This window comes from Ascidiella aspersa, chromosome 9, assembly GCF_963924565.1.
Source record: "Ascidiella aspersa chromosome 9, kaAscAspe10.2, whole genome shotgun sequence".
NCBI classification, from domain to species: domain Eukaryota; kingdom Metazoa; phylum Chordata; class Ascidiacea; order Phlebobranchia; family Ascidiidae; genus Ascidiella; species Ascidiella aspersa.
In genome coordinates, this window is record NC_139455.1 from 5976230 (window position 1) to 5999114 (window position 22885).

The 22885-nt window shown below is 41.8% G+C and overlaps 2 protein-coding genes across 3 annotated transcripts in view; both read right to left on the reverse strand.

The window, feature by feature from the left end:
• LOC146132063 (A disintegrin and metalloproteinase with thrombospondin motifs 3-like) overlaps nt 1–2959 on the reverse strand; it is a 62447-nt gene extending 59488 nt beyond the window's left edge. For both annotated transcript variants that reach the window (XM_083396533.1, XM_083396532.1), the window contains exons 1-2: nt 2390–2959; nt 1263–1395 (exon numbers count right to left, since the gene is read on the reverse strand). In XM_083396533.1, coding sequence (XP_083252659.1) covers nt 1263–1395; nt 2390–2950 — 694 coding nt within the window. In that variant the 5' untranslated portion in view covers nt 2951–2959. The remainder of the gene's footprint in view (nt 1–1262; nt 1396–2389) is intronic.
• Nucleotides 2960–20695: 17736 nt separating this feature from the next.
• Nucleotides 20696–22885, reverse strand: part of LOC146132064 (nephrocystin-3-like) — a 36498-nt gene continuing 34308 nt past the window's right edge. The window contains exons 26-28 of the mRNA XM_083396867.1: nt 22701–22872; nt 21939–22084; nt 20696–20957 (exon numbers count right to left, since the gene is read on the reverse strand). Of these exons, the coding sequence (XP_083252993.1) occupies nt 20864–20957; nt 21939–22084; nt 22701–22872 (412 nt within the window). The 3' untranslated portion in view covers nt 20696–20863. The remainder of the gene's footprint in view (nt 20958–21938; nt 22085–22700; nt 22873–22885) is intronic.

A 22885-nucleotide genomic window follows, 5' to 3' on the forward strand; every position in this document is an offset into this window, starting at 1 on the left:
TTGCTAGAATACAGGTAGATGTTTAAACGCAAGCTGTACCTAACACAGTCGACAGTATTCGAAGTAAGTTCCCGGTTATTTTGCGAAGACCTTATGGAAGTACAGGCCGAAGTGAAAATTGCGTTTTGTGTTTTTTTTTTGTACGTCCTTTTTTGTGTATGGCCGAATTCATTTTCATAAAGGAAAAAAGGTGCGAAATGTTCATATCTTTGTCGTCGGACGCAGAACCTTATATAAATCGTACATTTTCAACAAAAAAAACCGTACATTTTCAACTTTTTTCTGCAAAAAGAAAAAAGCGTGACATTTACACGCGCGGAAGCTTATCTAAACCCGGGCAATCGCCAAAAAATCTGCTTAGCACGTCGCTGTCGGCTGTCGGGCGCTTAAGCTTGGCAGAAGCTTATCTAAACCGGGCATTCGGTGTTTGCCTTCTCAGGGAGCAAACAGAGATTGACCGGCGGCGGCAAAACAGATCAGCAGAAAGCAAACAACATTGGGCGGCAAAAAATCTATTTTCAAACGCGGCCTGCTCTACACTAGATAGGCCCGGGCCCTTTCAGCACACAGCAGCCGCCCAAACCTGGCGTCGAACCGGAAGCGAATATGCGCACGTCGCCCTGCCGTTCTTCCGATGACGTCACCGTATGACGTCAGGATCGCCGCGCGACGCGTCGACAAACAAGTCGGGCGTGACGTCGGGTTTTAACGCTTCCCAGAAACTGCGGTTTTATTTGGCCGTGAGCAAATGTTGACGAGTCGACTTTATATCGTTGTAATGAATTAGGAGATATTTGAAACGTTCAAAATGATACCTACTTCTGTATGGGCTTTGATATTCTTATTACGTCTTGCTCTAACCTCCAACCATTATGCTACTATTTTTTGTCGTTTTTTATTTTTATTTTCTCATGGGGTAAATAAAAGGTGTGCGTTTTAGTGTCCCGCGTTTACAAATAAAGATGCGCGATAATATCACACAGTGCGAAACGGATTTTTCCTTTCTTCAAATATAAATATTTTAATTTGTAAAAAATTAACATGTATCTAAGCTTCGTAGGGCTAACGAAAATTTAGCCAAAGTGAATGGAAAACCTTCGCAGTATATCAATTTAGCTTATTTTGCAATAGTTATACCGTCATTTTCCTAATTTCTTTTTCCTAAATATTGTGTATTGTTATCGTAAGAAAATACGACCTAGAAAACGTATTCACACACGATTTTTTGCATTTTTTCACGCAGGGAAAATATAGGTACTCACGTTTTCCACTGTAGGCGCTGTTGAGCGGTGCCGAGCGCTTGTAGACCACGTGACGTTGGGGCTTTCCCGGTTCGTCCGGGGTCTCCAGGGGTTCGATGAAGATTTCACCCTCGTCGGTCTTAATTAAACCTGCCTGGAAGACGATTCGGTCACCAAGCACATATTTTGTATTGTTTTATTCGGTTTGCTTTAGCGCAGTGGTTCTTAACCGGGGTGCCGCGGCGCCCTGGAGTTCCATTTCTAATGGTCAAGGGTGCCGATAGGTATTTAAGATTTTTTAGGAATCTGATTTTTGGCTCAATTGGTAAGCTTCTTGATACAACTATTTGTGTACTATTAGAGACCACATTTCCTACATGTTTCAAGTTGATCGTGTTGTTCCAGTTCCTATTATAGTGACATTTCAGTAAACACTCAACGAAAATTCCAGTCGGGATACGAAAACTATTCATTATTCTTGAGAGGTGCCGTAAGCCATGAAATGTTCAGAATCACTTCCTTAGCGTATGAGTGACAAAACCACTGTCCAATGATTTAAAATTGCATGTTTAGGGAAGTGAGTAACTAGTTTAAATTTGTCAAGTTTATTTCTTAGAATTGGCTTGGGAAAAAAGTAATAAACGTTAACTGGGGATGATATTTTCCAAATCCGTATGAAGTTGGTAACCTAATTTGTTTACGATATTACGCCCAGGAATTTTATTCAGTGTAGAATTAAATAGGCCCCAACCGTAAGCAATTTGGTCAACCCGAATACGTGTTTTCAAAATTGGATTTCCTGAAACCTCATTGAAATTTAATTTTCCGGCAGAGGAAAGAAAAGAAAATTGCCCCCGATGCGCCAGAAACTATAGTGAAGTTCCAAGCAATGTGGTTTACGACAATTAAGGCATCCAAGGGCCGAAAAGTCTGACTTTTAGACCTTGAGGTCGTGGCAATGCACTAATTGGACCTTTAGGTAAACTCCCGGCAAAGTAAAAATGAAAATATTAGTGTAAATAGATGCGTATTTTTATCCAATCCCAAATTCTTATAGAAGGCCTCGCCTCTGATAAATGTTACAACATGTTGTTTTTACAAATGAAAAAAACGTATTGAAAACAACATGGCAAAGAGCCTATACTCACCAGTCCGTTGCAGTTGCTGATAGCCACGGTCGAGTCGGGCCTGTGATTGACTTTGCCGAAAAGCATGCAAGCCGAAGATATATCCGTTTCAACCTTGGTCCCGTCGCCAGCAAAAACTACGGACTTGGCGCCGGGCGCGATCAAATGCTGCTTCCACTGTACGCTTAGCTGCAGCTCGGCGCCGAAGGCAGACACGTTGAAGTGAAGCATCTCCGGCCGCGGTGGTTGATAAGCGTGGATGTGCGGCGGAGTTCCGGCGGTCGGCGGTTCGAAGCTAGCCGAGCGCGCGGGAGAGCGCAGCGACTTGGCGAAGCCGCTTTCGTTGCGGTCCGGGTAAAACATGTCGTTCCGAACGTCGATGGTGCGGTTGTAGCTGCGGATTAGAGAGTTTGGCCCACCCAGAGCAACGATCACGGTCTCGACGTCAGCGTCGTTTTCCTCGACCGAGCGTCGCCGTCTCCGCGGGCTTTCGGGCTTCGCAAGTCGGCGGAGATCGTGCGAGATGAAGTGGCCGGCGCCGCTGACCTGCCGCGGCGTGACGATTTCGTACAGTGAGAACATTTCCTTGAGCTTTTCTGCGGCGTTCAGGTTAAAACAGACACTGATTAGATTTGTTTTTTGACGGCCGACAATAATGGGTTTAACACATGTGTAAGTAAGCGTAAGGCTCCGTGAAACTATTAACAGCTACAGCACCCTTTTACATATCCAGGCTCTAATTGCCCCAAAATAACTTATTTTTAGTTCTAAATTTTAACTCACAACTTGATAATATACACGCCATTGTGTCAGTGGTTGTTACATTGGGGTCCAAAGAACCCAAGGGTTCCGTGAGGATATTCAAGGGGCATGAGACAACATCTTAACCAATTAGCTGGGCAAAAATCGTCTTATGTTTCGATGACAAAAATCCCTTTGACAGTTTGTTGAAGAATATTTTGCATGAGCAGTGATTTCAATAAATAGTAATAATCCCAATTTTTAGGTTTACAGAGAAAGCAAAAGGTTTCGCAAATAAAAAGGTTAAAGAAGCAAAAGATTCCGCAAGATGAAAATATCCTTTGTTAGACGAAACGAATAGTTTACTTTTATTTGAAAACAATTTTTGTTTGACTTTGCTTTGAAAATTTCAACTGAAATAAAGAACAGACTTACCGGGTGTTGCGCCATGGAGCACTGCGGATACCTGAAAAAGAAAAAAAACACAGTTTAGACGGCTGGTTCCTTTAATTAAAAGTTAGGCGTTCAGAGTGCACTTGAACATAAATGAACGACAAAAATTGTTCAACAGATTACGCAGAATGTCTTGTACAGAAGAAAAAATAGTCACTAAAAGGGCTGCACAGACCTATGCATGATTTTACCAAAACCTTCGTTTGTCAGTTTTAGAAAAAACGTCTGCACATCATAAATACGTGAATTCGCAACTGTTAGAAAAGTGTTTAGTATAATCAGACGAGAAAATTGTTTCGTGAAAAAGAGGAATCCTCGCGCGCAATCAGATTGACTTATCTCGTGCCGTTTTTTAAAACAGCAGCCGCCGCTGAGAAACTACACTTTGGACCTCAAGTCGGCAAACAGAGCCCACGCCTTTTTCACAGCAAACTTAGCAAAATGTCAGATAGGGCTAACGCACAGGAAATGTCATCAGAGGTCCGAAACGGTTTACAATATATAAAATACGTTGATCAGACTGAAAAGGGTCAGGTAAGCTACATGGCTGCATCTTCACTTAACAAATAATTTTATTTCACTCTGAAACCCCCATTGGTGCCCCATTACCTCACCCAAGGTCCATATAGCAAGTTAGAAATAACAGTATAAACTTATTAGCATGTGGCAAGTATAAACCGGCTTAAACCCTTTCAACTTAAATCTGGTCGAAAATGCATCCTTCTTATAAGTCTATTTCAATATTGTTTTGAAATAGAGCATCCAAAAGTACCTACCACACAAGATATTGTGGCACCACTGGACTGACCACAAATGACGCGGATTGAAATAAAGTGTTTTTAATCAGCATTTCTCATTATATTTTTTATACCAGTATCTTAAGTTTGCACGTAGAACAATTTTTTTTTTATATATGTTTGACAATATGATGGGATTTGTTATTTTTAGTAGAGGGTATTGCTCATAATGGGACTAATTTACCAGTTTTAATAGTCTAACGTTAAGAGTTATGTCATGAAATTTACTTAAAACTGACTTGCTCTAATTGTAGCTTGACTGGGACTAGACTTGTCATTTATTTAAAAATGACCTGACTTTGGCTTAAGATTTTTTTACAAATGACTTGACTGGGACTTGTCATTTCAAAAGTGACCTGTTTACAACACTGCTGGAAAAACAGCAGACTAAGGGCGTGAGCTTTTGAATCAGCGGTATAACACAGGCCTACCGAGCTGCGTCACAAGTAGGCGGGTCGCGTATAGCGTGGGAATGGCGAGCGTGTAAACGTGAGCCTAGATCTGCGGTCGGCCAATTAACGCCATTCGGCTTGACGCCGCACGGGAGGCATGTGGGCGACCGCCACCGCCATGACTGTAAATGGCTTTTAGAAGGCACCGCCTGCCGTGGCTTTCGTATGCCGTGTGCGCATGTGACGCCCTTTCACTGCGCGCAGCGTATACTTAAAGAGTCGAGCGTTTTGTAACCTCCCGTGCTTACTAGGCACTATTCGGCGACTTTTGTGAAGGGCGACCGAAAATCGCTGATTTCTGGGAAGCTTTGTGCTTGGATTGGCCTGGTTTAACACGAGCTTTACAGACTAAACGGTAAATTAAATATCCAGGATTGTCGTTTTGGCAACCTACTTTAAAATTCTGACCGCACTGCTAAAACGTTGAAAATTATATACATAAATCCATGCGCAAGATTAGGGTTTTGCCGTCAAGGTTTAAGAAGGATCACGCGGAAAGGATTTTATCTGAAAAGTCCCATATCCCTGTGTTGTAATATCAGCAACCCCACATTTTTAAAAACAAAATGAGCGGACCGTTTATCACGTGCATTCTTCCACATGTATACAATTGTAAAATCGCCGTGAGGAAAAACCCGATGTTCAAATTACATCTGATAAACCGTTATATACAGCTGTTCCAAAAAATATAAATTCGGGTGTGTTTTAACCCGGCTCACTTTGTAAGCGCATTGAGTTCGGCCTATGCCTCGTTTCCAAACATCTGTGGTCACATTACGACGCTAAACGACTTTAGGCCCGCGACCTTACGGCCGAAAGCGCTCGAAAAGCTAAAAAAGCTGCCGCGATTTCGAATTCCTTGCACGCAGCTGGTGGCGAGGGTCAATTGCTGATTCGATCGGATTCGATTAAGCGCTCGGCATCGAAGGGGCCGCGGTTGTTCCCAGGGACCCGAAATCTTGAAGTTCGCGAGGTTTTAGGCTTGGATTTCCAATCGTTTGCAAGCTCGCATGTTTTAAGTTTCCCTTTGTTAACTGCAATGCGGCGAAATTAAGGCCCCGAAAGCGAAGAGCAATGTAATTATTTCCTTGGTGTTGAAAAGGCTTGGAACTAAACGAAGCCTAGAAATACGTATCTTCTGACAGAATATGTACGCGACTTGAGATCAGCTTTTTCCCTTTAGCATTCTTATTGTAATTTTGGCTTTCACACTAAAGGTGTTAAAACGGCGAGGCAATAAAAGGAGCTGATGCTTAATTCGCAACACACTGAACAACCAAGCGAAAGAAGGATAAAAAACTAACAACGGAAATGGCACTACATGTAATCTTCACAGCGCGCCGCTATTTCAGGTGGTGACGTAAAGACCCAATATAAAGCCAGAAACAGTTACAACTTGCTGCACGATAAAGCAACATAGGTTGTTCTAAACGGAGTCTTTATCGTTCCAGCAACATTTTCGTGGAAGTGTAAAGACTGTACCACTGTAAGCGCATGGGTTTGTTTACCAGCTGGTAGGCGCGCTATCTAACGAAAACGGCCTTAAAAGGGCGGGTTTCCATTTATTCTAGGCTGGTTACTCACTTAATTCCCAAATCTGTTTTATTCGTTTTCTGGCCGCTTCGCTTTTATCGAGAAAGGTTGGAGAAATTCATAATAAGGTCGGAGAAAATGGAGGATTAAACTTTAAGACCAGCCAAAGAGACCCGACCGCGCGATTAGCTGTGTGACAAACTTACGGTTTCGGCATCTTGACATTTACGAACACGTCGCAATTGACGACAATACCAACACACCAGGCGTCCGAAAATAAATGCAACGACGACACTTTCAAATTGGTAGCAATTAAATCACAAAACCTCCATTTGTGGTGCAAATTATTCACGCCCAAATGTAATATCTATAATAAACTGTCGCGGGACAATTCAGCGAACTTTTCGTGAAAAACCTATTCCACATCTTACCTAACTAATATTAATAAAAAGTTTCAATTTGACGATGTGGTATTGCTAAATAAAATGCATTGATGCGTACATTAAAAATGACTCAGTTAAATAACGTCGCCATTTCTAAGTGACCCATTTTAAGCAAAAGGGTCAAATCAAGAAATTGAAAATAAAATCATTTGTGGCTTGCCTTAAACTAAAACATTTCTCCGTTTTCTGGACACTTAGCAAAAAACTGGGATACTTTGCCGCATGTGATAACAGTTCAAAAACAGGACACGTCACGAAATCATGGACTACATACATCAGGCGTTGTTTTTGCTTAAAACGAAAGCTTTTTTAATCGATTTCGTACAAATTGTCACTAGGCAAACAATTTCCTAAAATATTGTGTTGTAAAGTCTGCTCGTGGGCAATACAAAGGCGTAGGGCGGAAGATTTAGATTCTGAGAAATCAAATAAAACGACGAGATCGCACGGAAACGTCAAGGCCTGGCGATGTCTGAAATAGTCTCGCGTTGCAAAATCGTAACCAGACCGAGAGTATAACACACATGGCCAGCTTATACAGTAGGTGGCTACTGCGAAAGCGCGGTTCTCTTGTGTTGCAACACAGAATGAGAGCCTATACGACAGTGTTTCTCAATGGTATTTTTGCCGCGAACCTAATGCTAAGCGTAAGTATAACTGAAAAGCATTGGCGGCCCAATTCTCTTCACTGAACTTTGTATTGGCGAAGAAAACATAAGGTAATGGCATAAAAACCGTACTCAACAAACCTTACCGTGTGAATTACTACAGGCGGCGATTCATCCAAATCACAAAGGCGACCTGTTTTAATCGCGACTATTAGGCGGAGAAACACAACTCTAAGATACGTGACGGAAAGTTTGAAATAGATAAGACAACATAAGGTGGTCACTCGATGAGTCTGGCTCATTTTTTGCCCTGTTAAGCACTGTAGTCGAAAAATGACACACAAATTCGGTGTGAATTAGACTGTTTTAACACGCCGCCGTATAAGCACATGCCAGAGCGGGATTAAAAGAGTACCATAACAAGTATGGCCGTCTTTCCTAAGAGCTGATGTGAACTATAGGGAGGGGGTGTCCTATCAGGCCGGCGCGTTCGGCCGATGACAGACGTACAGAAAAGAATAACAACAGGCCGCTGCGAGGTTGATAACGGGTTAGCGCCCCAAGTTGATGGGAGAACCATGCGCACGTCCGCCTCTTACTGCCTTTCACGTCTCACTGTAGCCCTAAGTTTACACGGCTGGTTTAAAAGTCGCTGTCGATGTCTGTCAAATTTCCCACCGTTCTCCTGTGCTAATTCTATATACTGTTTCTTAGCTGCCGAGGTTCTTTCAGGTTTAGTTCAACCTCGGTTTTAAGACGGTCGGGTGTTGTGCTTTGGCCGCGCAACGTTTAAAACCCATAAGCCAGGCCTTTAAATCAACTATAAAACCGCAATAAACTACCGCACGGGGTCAATCGCCTGACTGAATAAACGCGAGTAATAACGACAGGTGCAGTCGATAATGGCGCCCGTACGTAAAGCGGCGTTCCATTGCCGAGCGTCAAATTCTGACGCCATAAAAACTTGCTGGCTGCACAAAAGGCGACTCGCAACCTAGGGGTAAAACTAACCCGGTAAAGCCGCCACGATATTCGGTTTCAAAGCGTTGTGGTACCGCGCCGACCGCAACCGTACGGTTGAAAGTTGTCATGCTAAACAGACTCGACCCTAAAATGATAATAAACAGCTATGTATACACACAACATATCGCTTCACACAGTCATTGCGCAACGTTTTATAGCGATTTGGCAAAGTTTGCTGCTCAATCACAGTAAATAACGGAGGAAAGCTCCAATTTGGCCGCAACGTTGGGGGGGCATGGGGGTGATTAATGCACCCCCGCCCACGTCCAGAGGCGCTGTTGACAATTTGCCGGCGCGGCGGGCAGCCAATTGCGCCCAGCGGCAAAACAATGGACTTTGCACGACGACATGTCAGCCCGAAAACGCGCTCGCGCTGTTTTCCCGATCATAAACCGGCGCTCGCTCACTGGGCGGGCCCCGGTCACCATAAAGACAGGAGCTTTAATATTTATGGATTGCTCTGAATACGCGGGCAGCAGCAAACTGCCTTTGTGACTTAAGCCGACTTTTGCGTTTACGTACTGGTTTGCAGGTTGGGTGAAACCATAAAGTCGGGTTTCCGTTTATAAATCGACCGAGCATCAAGGACATGACTCATTCACGCTGGCGCAAAGTCCGACCTTTCGCCTTTACCTGGCGAATCGCGCCCGCGCCAAATACGGCCCGGAATCGACTTTCGCTAATCGGCCGCCACGCTGAGACAATTGCGCCGCGACGACGACGCTTGATTCGTTCCGCGAAAAGGCGAGCTGTTTAACGCGCGCGCCGCATTCTGCCCCGGCCAATCAAGGCCGAAAGCGCAAGCTCTGCTGCCAACCTCAAGCTACAGCCGTTGGCCTGGCCTTCTACACTGCTACAGTGCAGCGAAGTAACACAACTAAACTCGGGCGACGCAGCTTTCGGAGACGAAATAATCCGTGTATGCGGATCGAGAGGAGCGGCCGGGTATCCAATGGAAGTTCTCGTCCGCTTTCTAACACAACTCCACGCGTCACATTATAAAGGGTCCTTTTTCTTTACCTCGGTCGATAGCAGGCCCAAGACGACGACGAACAAAAGTTTCGTGAGCTGCAGGCAAACCGGTGTCATCCTGACGTTGAAAAACAGCACAGCAACGCGCACAGGTCTCTCTCTCTCTTTATCGAGGCGAGTTATCAAGGCGTTCGATTCTGGTTTTCGTTCTCAGAGGCCCCGGGTAGTCGGTGTGGCCTGCTGTCCTGTAATTACTCGAATGCTCGGTTCGCGGCGCGCGCCCTCGTACAAATTGCGGCGCGTTCTTCTGCGTCGCGCTTCGCTGGCGAGAGCGCCTTTTTCGTCTCGCCCCCGTTGATGCTAATTTACGGCGCGAGAGAACGAGAGAACGGGCCGTTGCTGCTTCTTCTTCTGCTGCCGCTGCCACAACACAGGAGGCCGGCTTAACACGGCCACTTCAAGAGCGCCCCCGTTTTAGCCTAACTGTTTTCTTTTTTGCTTTCGGCTTTGTGCAAACGGCACTAAACGAGATGTATAGGAGAAGTGTAATGCCCTGGTTTTGCTGCAAAGATAGGCTCGACATTTAAAAAACGCAGCCTCTGGCACTTTCTCACAAGGGGTCAAATAAGCTGGTCAGTTCTTATAGCCAATAAATCCAAGCACAAGTTGCTGCTGAATGAACAAATCTATAGCATTATTGCCCAACCCAATAAAAAGGTCAACAAATATTACCAAAGCTGCTTATAAAGCAGCTGTCAAAACAGGCAAGTGGTACAAGAAAAACAGCACAATAAGAAAGGAGCTTCAAAGACCGAGGTATGGATAATTTGGCCGAATAACTGTTTTTGCCTCATTGATCGCGCCCAATGGCGTAATGCTGTTTTCCTAGCTGCGGCGCGTCCGCCACCTTGCCGCTCGTCTTGACGTCATAGCACGCACCTACGTCACGCCTGCTGAAGTTGATTTACTCGCGCGGCGATTACTGCTCCCTTTTGGCGCCGCGCGGCAGTCAATAAGAACGCACGGCGAAGTATAGCCGTTCGGTGTTTTGTACATCCTGCTGCATCACCGCGAGTTATGGGAACGTCAAGAAAACGGCGCTGTGAGAAAATGCTTGCCACACAAGCGATCGCGTGCTGACTGGAGGACTTCGATGTTCGATGCTTGGCAGCCTCCGGATTAGAATAACCCGCAGGTGACATAGAGGGAACGTCCTAAAGATTACACATCAAAAGTTTTGACGATTTACGTAGGCAATTGTTTCGCGGCACGACCACTAAACCTTTGCGTGTCATTGATGAAATTGAACCCGATATTGCCTCTATAGGCTGATTGGATTATTCTAGAAAAAAAAAGTTTTGAAATGATTAGGGACGCTTTTTAAACAGGCAAGCGTACATTTTATCCGGCACGTCCTGTTCACATATTGTTTTTTTTTCGGGTCCGTAGTGATGGCATTTGAAGGTAGGTTATCAGATGAACCTTTGGAAGTACATTAGATTACCATATAACAACAATAATTCTTGAAAACAAGATAACTTAAGACACTATAACTTTGCAGTGTTAGCATTACAGACTATATTTGTATCCCAACGACAAGCAACATTTTTGACATTTCAGCTTGCCAACAATAAAAAATACACTTTGGTGGGCATAGCCTATATCAAACGCTGCAGACCGTTGATTGAGCATATTTACTTGTTTGGGCATTGCGAATCCCTGTCAATCAATGCCGACCTGCATTAAGCACTGACCAGGGTCAAACTAGTTTATAGTTTTCATTTTTCCTTTGCCCAACTCAATCATGGATAACGCTAGCTCTCGGCTAGCCGGAATACAGACAGACGTCTCATTTGGGTTTACATTGAATTCCGTTGACCGAGCGGGCGCGTGCCATGTCCGCAAACACATGGACATATAAGTCTATAAATATATAAGTAGGCCTACCGTGTATATACAAAGATAGGCCAGAAAATAGCGACAAGTTCCAGTTATCAGAATGCGTTGCTGTGTCCTGTAGTGTAATTATAAGGCTATACTCTAGTCTAAAATGACCTTTCCCACCCTTTTGAAAGCTTGGCAAAGTGCTCTATTACACCGATTAGCTGATTCACTATTTCGAAACCCCTCGATTCTGTTTTGTTTTCGATTTTTATTACCTTAACAAAGCGAAAAAAGGCACTAAGCAGCATTGCAAAAAGAGCAGCCAGCTACGTTTGAAGTGGCTTGGTAATTTATCCCTAGGGGGAAAGCAAACGAGTTTTAGCAAAGCACTGAAGTGTGTTGCTTTTGTCTAACTATTCTGGGACTTTACGCCGTTACCCAAGAAAAATGTTTTACAAAGGCACGCTATATTTTTTGTTTTTAGGGGAGCGGTCAGATATAGCCGATATCTACAATGTCAAGGTCGACACGCAGAATTTCCCACTAATATATTTATATATATACAAAATAACTTGACTCGAACGTAAATTTACCTGTTTTTATATGCAGTCGTTTTATTATTATGACTATACTGCATATCATTCTGGACCTTACATTTTATTCACCTTATATTTTACAAATATTGTGCTAAATTGCAATGAGAAAAACAAACCGAACCAAGAAAAAAAACGGAAACGGAGAGAAAAAGACAAGGTGTTAGGCCAAGGTTTAACAAGGGTGGTTTTCGTGTTTTGTGAGAAAATTAATACAGATTTATTTTTAAAAAATCCTCCACGAATGTAGCGCTACCATATGCATTTTGCGTTTTGCGATTTTTTTTTTTTGACATAATTTCATTATATGCGTTTCTTTGGCAAGTTAAATCCTTTTAGGTGGCAATAAATCTAGTAAAATGGTTTATCTTATGACGGTTTCCTATAAGAAAAAAAATAAGGAAATCATCGAGTTGTCGTGGCCGAAATCTGGCATCCTTGCTTTATGTCATTTTTTATGTTAATTTAGCAAGTTTTGTTTGCTTGTACTCGCTGGCAAACATTTTCTTGGTTTGGAATAAGAAAATATCCCTAATGCCATGTGTACCCATATGTTTGGCAGGAGATCTTAAAAGCGCCCAAAACCGAAACTGTGCTTAGTTGTAAGCAGTCTATCAAAGCAAGCGGTAACGCCTGGTGCACAACTACAAAGCAGCTCGGTGTACATGTGATCGGGTTAAGAGAGTTCTCTGTCCAGCAGTGGTGGGAGAGTTCTTTTTCTATAGCTGTGTTCACGACAAACACAAACCTTATCTAAACCCGTAACAAACCACTCACCGTTCCGTTCCCGGCTATCTGCTGATTCTGCTTGTGGCAGGTTACCTAATCCCAACAGCGCTGCTTTGCCTGTTGCAGAGGACTTAAAAGCTCTCGCTGCCATGGGCCTGTGTTAAAGCGAACTCAACCTGCTGCATTGACAACTCTCTCGATCGTCGTGCACGTCACAATGGAAAGCCAAGGCGGGCGATTGTTGTGGGGCCACGAGCTTTCTCACGGCGACGCGCGGCCGCTTTCAATTGTTTGTTAGGCGAATACGACGAAAAGCGCCGACACCCGAAGCCGAAACGACTCAAGTTGGCCGGGCATCTTCGGTTGCACTTGTCAATTCGAAACAGGGCATCAGATCCCAGCAAAAGAATCGACAGGGCCGGTGATTCACGACGCTACGCAGCAGCAATTGCTATGACGTCAAATCCCTTTGAAACAACAAGGCAAATTGCAAAGGCATGTCGGCGGTAATCCCCTTAATCTCGCGAAAAAACATCTATACACACGGCAAGTGGCAGTTGTCATCGGCTTTCGAGATATCTGGAAATTGTGTAAACACTGAACGTCGATGACGAATTCGTGTTAAAAAAAAAACAGAACCGCCTCGTTTTTTTCCTCCATAGATAAAGTGGGTATATGACCTCAATTCCGGGCATTCCCCTCCAAGGAATCACTACTAGTTTATTGCGCTACATTGGCGGATACTATCCAGCCGAAGAATTTTGTTATTTCGTTTTTGAACGGATCTGTACGATTAACTATAATATGTTGACTCACTTAGCGATTATATAGCGTTCACATTAATAAAGAAAAACACATACCCGGGAGAAAAGTTGACCTTTTAAAACACACATGTCTGATTTGTTTTAAATGTGCCAAGCCCTAGACAGCAGACTGGTTTGAACAAACGCGCAAAGCCGAATCCAATTTGCAAGTAAGTTTATTTATCTTGCGGTATAGATAGAGAAATTATATAACTGTGCTTCTCAAGGTGGACTTTGCATGAGGTTCAGGTGGTTAGCAATCTTGATCTTGGAATTTATCCCAAAATTATGGGATTAAATTAATCTGTAGTTCTGTCAATCATTCGGTTTAATTTTAAAAGTATAATTTTGCATGGTCACGTTTTCACTTATATTCTCATTTTCTATACAAGGGGCCTTGGGTCAATAAAAACACAAAATGGTCCGCCAAGTACAATATTAAAATGATCGGAAACCGTTGAGCGATACAGTGGTATTTTGCATGTAGCCGAAGGTCTGTCTGCGAAATTATTTAAGAATTATTCGCAGAATTCGCAAGCGGGCCGAAAGGGTGAATTTACTCGCTTTTGAGGAAATGCTCATATAGCTGCTATGGAAAAAAAACATAGCTTTTTATTAACTTTTCAATATGTAAATCAATTCTTTGTGGAACCCTAAGGGCAATTTGTTAAAAAAACAGTGAGGATTATTTGAGAATTCATCATAATTTAGTCGCTTTGAAAATGTACCAGAGAATGCTTATAGTTGCAAAACGCACTGATGTACGCGCCGGTGAAAACTGTGGCCCGAGTCAGCTGACATCGGCCGATTCGCGACATTTAATCGAAGCGAAACCCAACTCCGGGCCACTCAGCCCTCGCGATATTGCAGCGGTCGTTTTACAGAGTCCTTGCTATTTACACAGCACTGTGCAGCGCACAACGCCATATACAGGATATCAAGGTTCAATGGACCCGGGCCGTCGCAGCAGTTTCATTCAGCATGCGATAATATCGCGACGCCTCGCCGTGACAGCAAAGTGCGAACAGAGAGAGATTGGAAGCTATGCGCGGGTTAGATTCGCCGTAAGGTTACTGGTTACGCCCTCTGTAGTGGTAAGTCTATCGTAGTCCGTTGGAACACTTGAGATCAAGTGACGAACTAAAGCGACCGGCCCCTTACCGAATTGCAGTTGTCACTGCTGGTTTACGTGTCAGGAAATTACGAAACTTATTTTTCGAGTTGTGCAAAACAAAAACTGTGACGCGGTCCGATTGCGATTTGCCTGTCTTCTCCATATATGGTCACAGAAAGATGCTGCGTATAGTGGGGTTGGAATGAAAACAAGAGAGTAGTATTTTAAACCTATAGTATATTATTTCAGAGTGAACGTTGTTTCCGTTTTAAAACAACGACAACGTTTTTAGTGGAAAGCTGTGAAAAGACACAATAAGAGCAAAAAATGTTATAACTAGGGGACAATTATTTTGGACTGAACATTAGGACATACATTATCAAAGGGTTGGACTCGGGACATAATTAGCAAGAAGCCTATTTTTAGGTGAAGATTACGTCACTTCACTAACAGAGGTCAGTAGTCCGGAAATAAGCCAGAATAGCATCGTTAGCGACCCAGAAGACTGTTTTTGGAAGCTTGTGGCGCAAAATAAACCCCGAATCTTCAAACTTGAAACAATCCAGGAAGAAGATTTATGACCCTGTCAGCAGATATCCATAATTTCGCCCTTGACTTCCCAATTAAACCCCTGTATCAGGTTTAAGCATTTCCGTGACCAAACTCGCATCTGGCGCGTGTTTAGCCAAAAACAAACAAGCACTCCATTCCCGAAAAAGCCGCAAACACGGTGGTTTTCTATAAAAAGCACTGAGGCTGTATGTAATTAGAGACGGGCGTTTTTTGTGTTTTAAAACGGTATACACTGTATACACTATACGGAGTCGTCTCTTTACGTCTGCTTCTACCTATGAGAGCTTCGTGTCGGTATTTTTCGCCCGTTTCGTACAGTTTTCGCCTTTTAGCTTCCAAGCGGCGAACGTGTGGTGAAATTGATCGATCGCTTGATTGTAGCCAGTGGATTAGAATCTGTTTACCTACTGCGGACGAGCAGGCTTATTGCAGGGCGACGGCCGCGTTGTTTTGCTTACGGTCGCTTCTTTCTCCCCTTCTCCCCGGCTATTTCGCCCGGGCCCTCAGCTTTGATCTGGTCTGGCGATAATTGGCTCGGTGCTGGAGGAAAGGCACCCGAGATGCAAGGGCAGATAGCCGGGCGACCAGCGATAGCCACCGTTTAATACGCATGCTCAACGACCTAAAGTGGTTTGCACTGGGAGGGGGCAGCTGCCGGGTTTTCGAGTTGCCCGATTGTCCAGATGTGTTAAGCTGTAGTCGGACTGCATGGCTGTTAATTGTCTCGGCCTGCGGAGCTCAACCTTCTGTGCTGGGTCTGCAGTGAACATGCATATTCAATTTGAGTTCGCATTGATTAACATAACTCATTGGCTATGTCACTAAACTATTTTTTCTGGACCGCGGCATATTTCCTAAAGTTTAAAATGCGTTTCATATTTAGAATATCAAAGTCCATACAGAAGTAGGTATCATTTTAAACGTTTCGAATAATGTTGAAAATGAATAAAGAGTTATTCGAAACGTTCAAAATGAAACCTACTTCTGTATGTGCTTTGATATTTTTATGACGTCTTACTACAAACTCCAACCAGTATGCTCCAGCGTTTACTTTTCTTAATTTATTAACAAAAAGGTTTGTCGGGTGCAAATCCAAGCTAAATTTTGACGAAATTGTGAACCAAACCACAAATTCAGAAAGCTCATATTTTAAATATTACTGTATTATTATGTTTCCATCGTTTAACAAATAATCGAGTAAAATGTGGCAAAAACAAATATTGTACCAAGCCCTCGATCTTTATTCCCCAGTTATTCGGCTAGCGAAACCCAGACCTTTATCCTGCCTTTTATGAAAAATGGCGACTTATCAAAAAACCATTGTTAAAACGCCTAAAAGGTAATGGACACGCTTAAAGCACAGTTTTACGAGAAATACATGTAAAATCGGGATACCTTAAAAGGTTGACCTGTTTTAGTTTAGGAAAAGAATACATAGCAAGACGTAAGGGGCCACAATGTTTTTTTAACATCGAAAAGGTATGGCACCCTTAACCTGTATGCACTGCAATGCCCCTAAAAAACGCTACGCATCATAACTTTCATATTGCCGTGCCCGACAGCTCATATCGGGCCAATTTGGCTAGGATCGTCTTCCGCTTGTACCTAGAGCACCGTGCCAAGCCATTGCCTGGCCATTAGGCTGCAAGTTGGGCGACCTGCCAAAATTGCAATACGAAGGGTTTCTTGGCCGATCGCTATTCGCCCTATCGCTTCCTGAAAGGGCGCTGTTTTTTTGTTCTTTCGCATTTCGAGTGTCGGGGTTATTCGTTGTCGCTGGCTGTCGGACGCTGTACTGCTGCAGCCGCTTCGTTTTTGTTTGCTGCAACCTAAACAAATGCGATTTGCCGATTTTGGTTTCCTAGACTGCCTCGGAGATTGATTTGTGGACGGTTATTTGTTCGTTTATCGATTCTTAAATGTGTAAACACACCAATCCAAAACAAAAGTGTGAATATTTAGCCAGCATTTTTTATCCTCATTCAAATAAGCTGCTTGGCACCGTTTCGGAATGGAATTTTAGTAACGAATTAAGGCAATAAAACGTATTTTTTCAACTATTATATGTAAAATGGTATCATGGGCTGATGTCGGATTTTTTAGGGCGGTCATGAAAATTTTTCGTAATGACGTCAGAAATTCCAGAAAACAAAATAAAAGCATCTGTTGTTCATAATCGAATTGGTACATAAAATGCACTGAAATCCAGTCTGACTTTGCGAAAATAATTGCGTTTATTTGCTTTAAAATGACAAAACTTTTAATTTCAACTAAAGCGCGACAGTGTGCACATACAAAATCACATATACTGCTTGACAAAACAGAATGTATACTCAATTTAACATAAATGACAGTTTATAGGACATAGAGTTTGTGGGTTACACGGCGCAACAAGCCACACTCAGCTTAGCGTATTTGATCTAAACTAATTGCATAAAACGGCTAAAAAATCACAGTTAAACGGATAAAACTTCAGGCGAACTTGTCAGTATGCACATAGTAAAATTTGGCAAAACACATTTGTTGAGGGAGTGTTGAATACCCTGTTGTCCTCCTTCGATCCACCTCTGTATGTTAGTAAATATTTAATTGAGCAGCCTACCTGACAATTTTGCTTCCCTAACAACAGCGGATTATTATCATCGCAGCGTTGTAGGACAAGATGTGAGGTAAATGCAGTTAAATGGATCAGCAACAACAGGCTTTTGAAAATGGCAAAGTTCCCTTCGACATTTTGAAATGTCGACAGACACGCAGAAGTCAACAGTGAATAGGGCCTCGATTAACGAGAATAACAACGTTGTATAATATATCAGCATGACTTATATCGTTTAATTGGATTCGGATGTGATGTAAAGTGTAAATGATTAGCGAAACAAAGTTTGGCCAAAAGATAATAATACTTGTGTTTGTAAAGGATAGTGGAAAACAAAGTACTGTTAATAACGATTTTATTGCGCTTTCAAACTAACATCAATTAACCAGAGCAATTTTAAATTATTAGCTTACTCAAGTGCTTGCAAAATACCAATAATCGAGATAAAATTGTATTAAACGTAGCTAACCAGGAAATAAATTAATATCATATTCCTTCAAAAATGTCATCGGTCATATACTTTCATAATTCTACCATTTTCTCATTCGAGTAGCAATTGATTGATCAATTAGTCAAAAATTTGCCCTTTTTCGTTAAAAAAATCAAGAAACAAAACCTCTTCTGAGCTTTATTTCGCAAACAAGTGGTCAAAATCAAGCTTTGAACTGACTTACCAGTTTTTTACTTTTCAATTTGCACAGAACAATCGATAAAAGTCAGTTAATTTTTATTTACAATTTGTTTTCAACGGTGGCCCAAGATTTATAGTTTTTCTAACCGGCTGTCACATTAAAATAATGTCGAAGTCTCTTGCATCTTCATTTCAGTTAAATTAAACGAAAAGCTGGCCAAACCAGGACATAAATGTTGCAATTTACCTCGTTCGTGAGCAGTAAAAATTCAAAAACCTCATATAAATAGCTGACGCCACAAGTCGGATAAGGGCGTGTGAAAATAATGGATAGCGCAGAGGATTGGACAGTTAGTGTATGACGCATAAAACTGGCACTGAGTTGGCACCAGAAAAGCTAATAAACTGCACCAATTGCAGCCCTATTCGTTTTAAAAAGCCCTAGCAGGTCGACAGTTGCGCCAATTGGCAGACACCGATTTCAATGAGAAACGACAAGGGTTCAAAAAGAAAAGAAAGACTAGGTAAAAATAAATCTGTGAGAAATTACTTTTAATTTTTAAATTAGGGTTTTGTGACGTCTTATCAAACGTGTGACTGCTCGATGAGGGATGGTGCCATTCTCCCCAAAACCTAAAACACGGTTAGGCTAGGTTTTTTTTATTGAAGAGTAGGCCTAAGCCCCAAACTTTTCCATTTGTATCGCTCTCGCCTATTTTTCTATTCGCTGTGTCTTTATATGAACAAACTAACAACAACAAAAGAATACTATGTTCATTAACTTGGAAACATTTGAAGAAGAGGTATACCGTATACTGTATAGGCAATTATTTGTTGTATGGGGTGTATGAAAAACGGAAAATGTTGTATAGGCCTGGGACCAAAAAAGTGTCTGGAATACACGCAATGTGAGTTGTAAACCGTCCTATACGGTACTTTTAAAGGCTGATAAAAATCCGGGACAGTTCCAGGATTATTCTTAGGAAACATGAAATGTTTTAAAGGTGACGGCACAAGTTACGTCCTAAAACAAGTAAGCTTAAGAAAAGTGCTGTTCTTGTAAAAGTCATGAGCAAACGTGCAACTGAACTCTAAATTAAATAGAACCTTGACAAAATTAGGGTTATTAGAACAAAATCACAGTTATCAAATAGCCAAAAATTTAGAATTAGTATACGCATTGAGAATCCAAACAGTTAGGTAAATCGCTTGATATAAAGGCAATACAGCCTATTTTGACAAAACAACGAGTTGTATAGTCCATTAAACAAATTATAATAGAGTATAGGGATGTCCAAAAATATCGGATCGGAACAGGTATCCGATGGCATGTGGTGGTATCGGTAGGCTAATCGTCCGACACTAAGTGGTATCTTTAAACCGGTACTAAATTTATAATGAATTACAAAGCCAAAAAGGTCGAGTAGATCGACATCATCTTGATTAAGACGTTTCGATACGAGTTTGTATCATCTTCAATTAAAGTTATAAAAGCGCGCATCGAACGTCTTAATCAAGATGTCGATCTACTCGACCTTTTTGGCTTTGTATATCATTATTCAAGCTACATTACAGATCCGATACTAAATGAATATGAGAATTTTAAGCATGATTGCGATTTCGACGTTGAAAAAAAAATCATCAAACAACACAGTAGGTTAACAACTGGAGGTAAGTAAACTTCTTCACCATAAAGCAATTTTTTTTTTTTTTTTTTTAATAACAAAAAACAATTTGCTTGGAAAAATACCTATGATGAACGTTTCTATTTGAACTCTTCTGCTTACTTGAACAAACTAATCATGCATTCAGTATCAGATCGAATACTGTACGTCTACAATATCGAGTATTGGAACAATATGTTACTGTTGTCAGACATTCCTGATGAACTAGGCTACGTTTATATTGTTTATGTTTCAGGTGGAATATGTGTTACGGTAAGCTGATTAAAGATTTAGTTTGTGAGAAAAATATTTTTTTTTTGGCAAAAATTGATAGAAATAAAACCAATTTAAAAAAATTACTTCAGGACTCAGTCCGAAGCCCCGTCATTTTGTGCCAAAGACTTAAGTGGCGAAAACAGTGAGTTAAGTCATAACAACACTGATTATGTGTATTACTGACTTATATGTTAAGTTCATGAAAAACATTCTCAGAAAGAATTGCGTCTCTCAATCAATAAAAGTAAGAAAACTTATTTTGTAAAAATGTTCCACTTATTTATGCAAGCAGTGTTTTACAAAGACTTTTTTCCCGGGTTATTAAGATAGTAACTGCCACTAGTTCTAAAATAAAACAGTACAGCGGATCTAAAAGTGTTTGTATTGTCGACATGAGCCTCATAAGACAGGTAAAATCGCGCTGGATTGATTGCATGGTGCAAATAAAAAAAACACGACGAAAAAAAACAAAGAAAAAGCAAAGGCACCGCGAGCATTGAGCCTAAGGTATATAGCAAGTAGTAAGGCAAGATATTGCACAGTGTAGGGCCGCTAGCTAAAATCACGAGTGTCTCTCTGTGAAAGTGTGTGTCGGTGTGTGTGGGGTGTTTCACCATCTGGAAGCGGAATTAGCCTTGCTGGAACCGCCACCCATGCTCTGCTTGTAAGCGGCAGCCGCTTCGGCAACGTTGCCCTTCTGGTAGCTGCAACAACATGATGAGGAAACTAGTTTTAAGACGGAGGCGCAAGGGGTTCTCAACAGCAGGGGTGCGGAGTGGGACTCGGGACTCGAGTAAGACCACTTAAAACTACCCAAATCCCGAGTCCGACATGCGCAGTACCAAATTTTAAAACTGATATCGCGGCCAACTGGAAATTGTAAAGGCGGAATAGCATATGGTGGAATATTTTCCAACCATTTATTATGAGTGAATGAATTATAAGACACACCTATAAATGGATTGCTTAATATCCACATTATTTAAGTTACGTAAATTAGCGGAATACAGGCTGTAGAGTGAGGGCCGGACTCGGACTCGGGAGTCGAACTAGGGTTTATTTTTTGGCCGGAGTCGGACTCGGGTTACCTAATCCAAGTCAAATCTTTTGCACAAATAAAATTCAAATCCCAGTCCAAGTCATCGGTTGCCCAAGTGAAGCCCCAGTCAAGTCATTATGAGAGCAAGTCAACAACAAGTCATTTCAATGACATAAAAAATAAAACGTTTACCAATTAAAATAGGTAAACTCGTCCGAATATGAGCAATAACTCAGCTAAAACTAACAAAACCGCAATATACAGCCAGAAAATTGTTTGAGGTTCAAAAATTGACCAAAATAAACCAATTTTGTTATATTTTAAAGCTATTGGACAGCTTCAAATTTTCGAACCATAATTTCTAAAAAAGGATAATTTGTTCATACTAAGTATTCTTTTCGTTTGGAATAAACTTGCTGTAGAGCTTTTTTATATCCCTTTGTGGTTCTGTTCGGATCTTACGATATGCACAAAAGCTCAACTAGCAGTGTTTTTAACAAAATCCCAATATAACAATAAACTTAAAAATAATATTATTTTTTATCAACTATTTGGCTGTGACAGTATGACAATCATTTTCAGGGCGTGTTATTCATACAAACAACACAATAAAAGCCAGGCCGGTGTGGGATGTCAGCAAACTCACAGCAAGACGGCGATATTGCGCAGAGCCTGGAAGACCTGAGGGCTGCTGTGGCCCAGCACCTTGCGGTAGATTTCTAGGGCTCTCTCGTACAGCGGGAGGGCGGTGTCGAGTTGGCCAAGCTCGCATTCGGCGACCGCCACGTTCACCTGAAGAATAGATTGAGGCTATGTTGTTAGATGGTGATTGTCAACTTGACCGAAAAACTTGCTTGCTGTTTTTTGCGTTTTAACGTTTAAAAATATGCATTGTTTACACAATTTCTGAAAGTTTAAAAAAAAAGCAGGTTGTGCAAAAGAGTTATAAGACTCTTATTAGTAACCTAATATCGCGTCGTCTCGTTTAGCCTTAAAAATTATCAATATTATGTCGCACAAATCCATATTTAAAAAAAGGCGTTATGAAAAACTTTTTCGAAACGGAACTCAAAGAAGGTCTCCTTTAAAAGAGTATTGAAACGCTTTACAATGCAAAATCAGTTCGGCTAAAGTCATTTCCTTTCGCAGATAACTAAATTTAGTTTATATAGGAAAAAATACTTATTCTTTTTATATATTCTTAATATTTCTTCTTGGGATTTTACAAAAACAAGTCCGCGACAAAAGTAAACCAGATCTAAAAGTATTCAACGACTTTCGCCGCTGTTCGACCAACATGACAAAGCGCGCCATTAGCCATGCAATACCACAAAGAAGGCCATTTAAAAAAGAAAAAAAGAAGAGGCCTAAGAAGACTACAGGTGCGTAAAAAAGGCGCCCATTTTACCATCGCGTTGGCTGCGGGAACGGAGTTGGGACTCGACTGTTGTTGCGTTGCGGTGAGGATCTGGCGGTAGACCTCGGCCGATTTGTTTGGATTCTTGCATTTCTTGTACAAGGCGGCGAGGTATTTCATCGAGGTCAGAACTGCCGGATCGCCCACGTGCAGCAAACCCTTTCTATAAGTGGGTT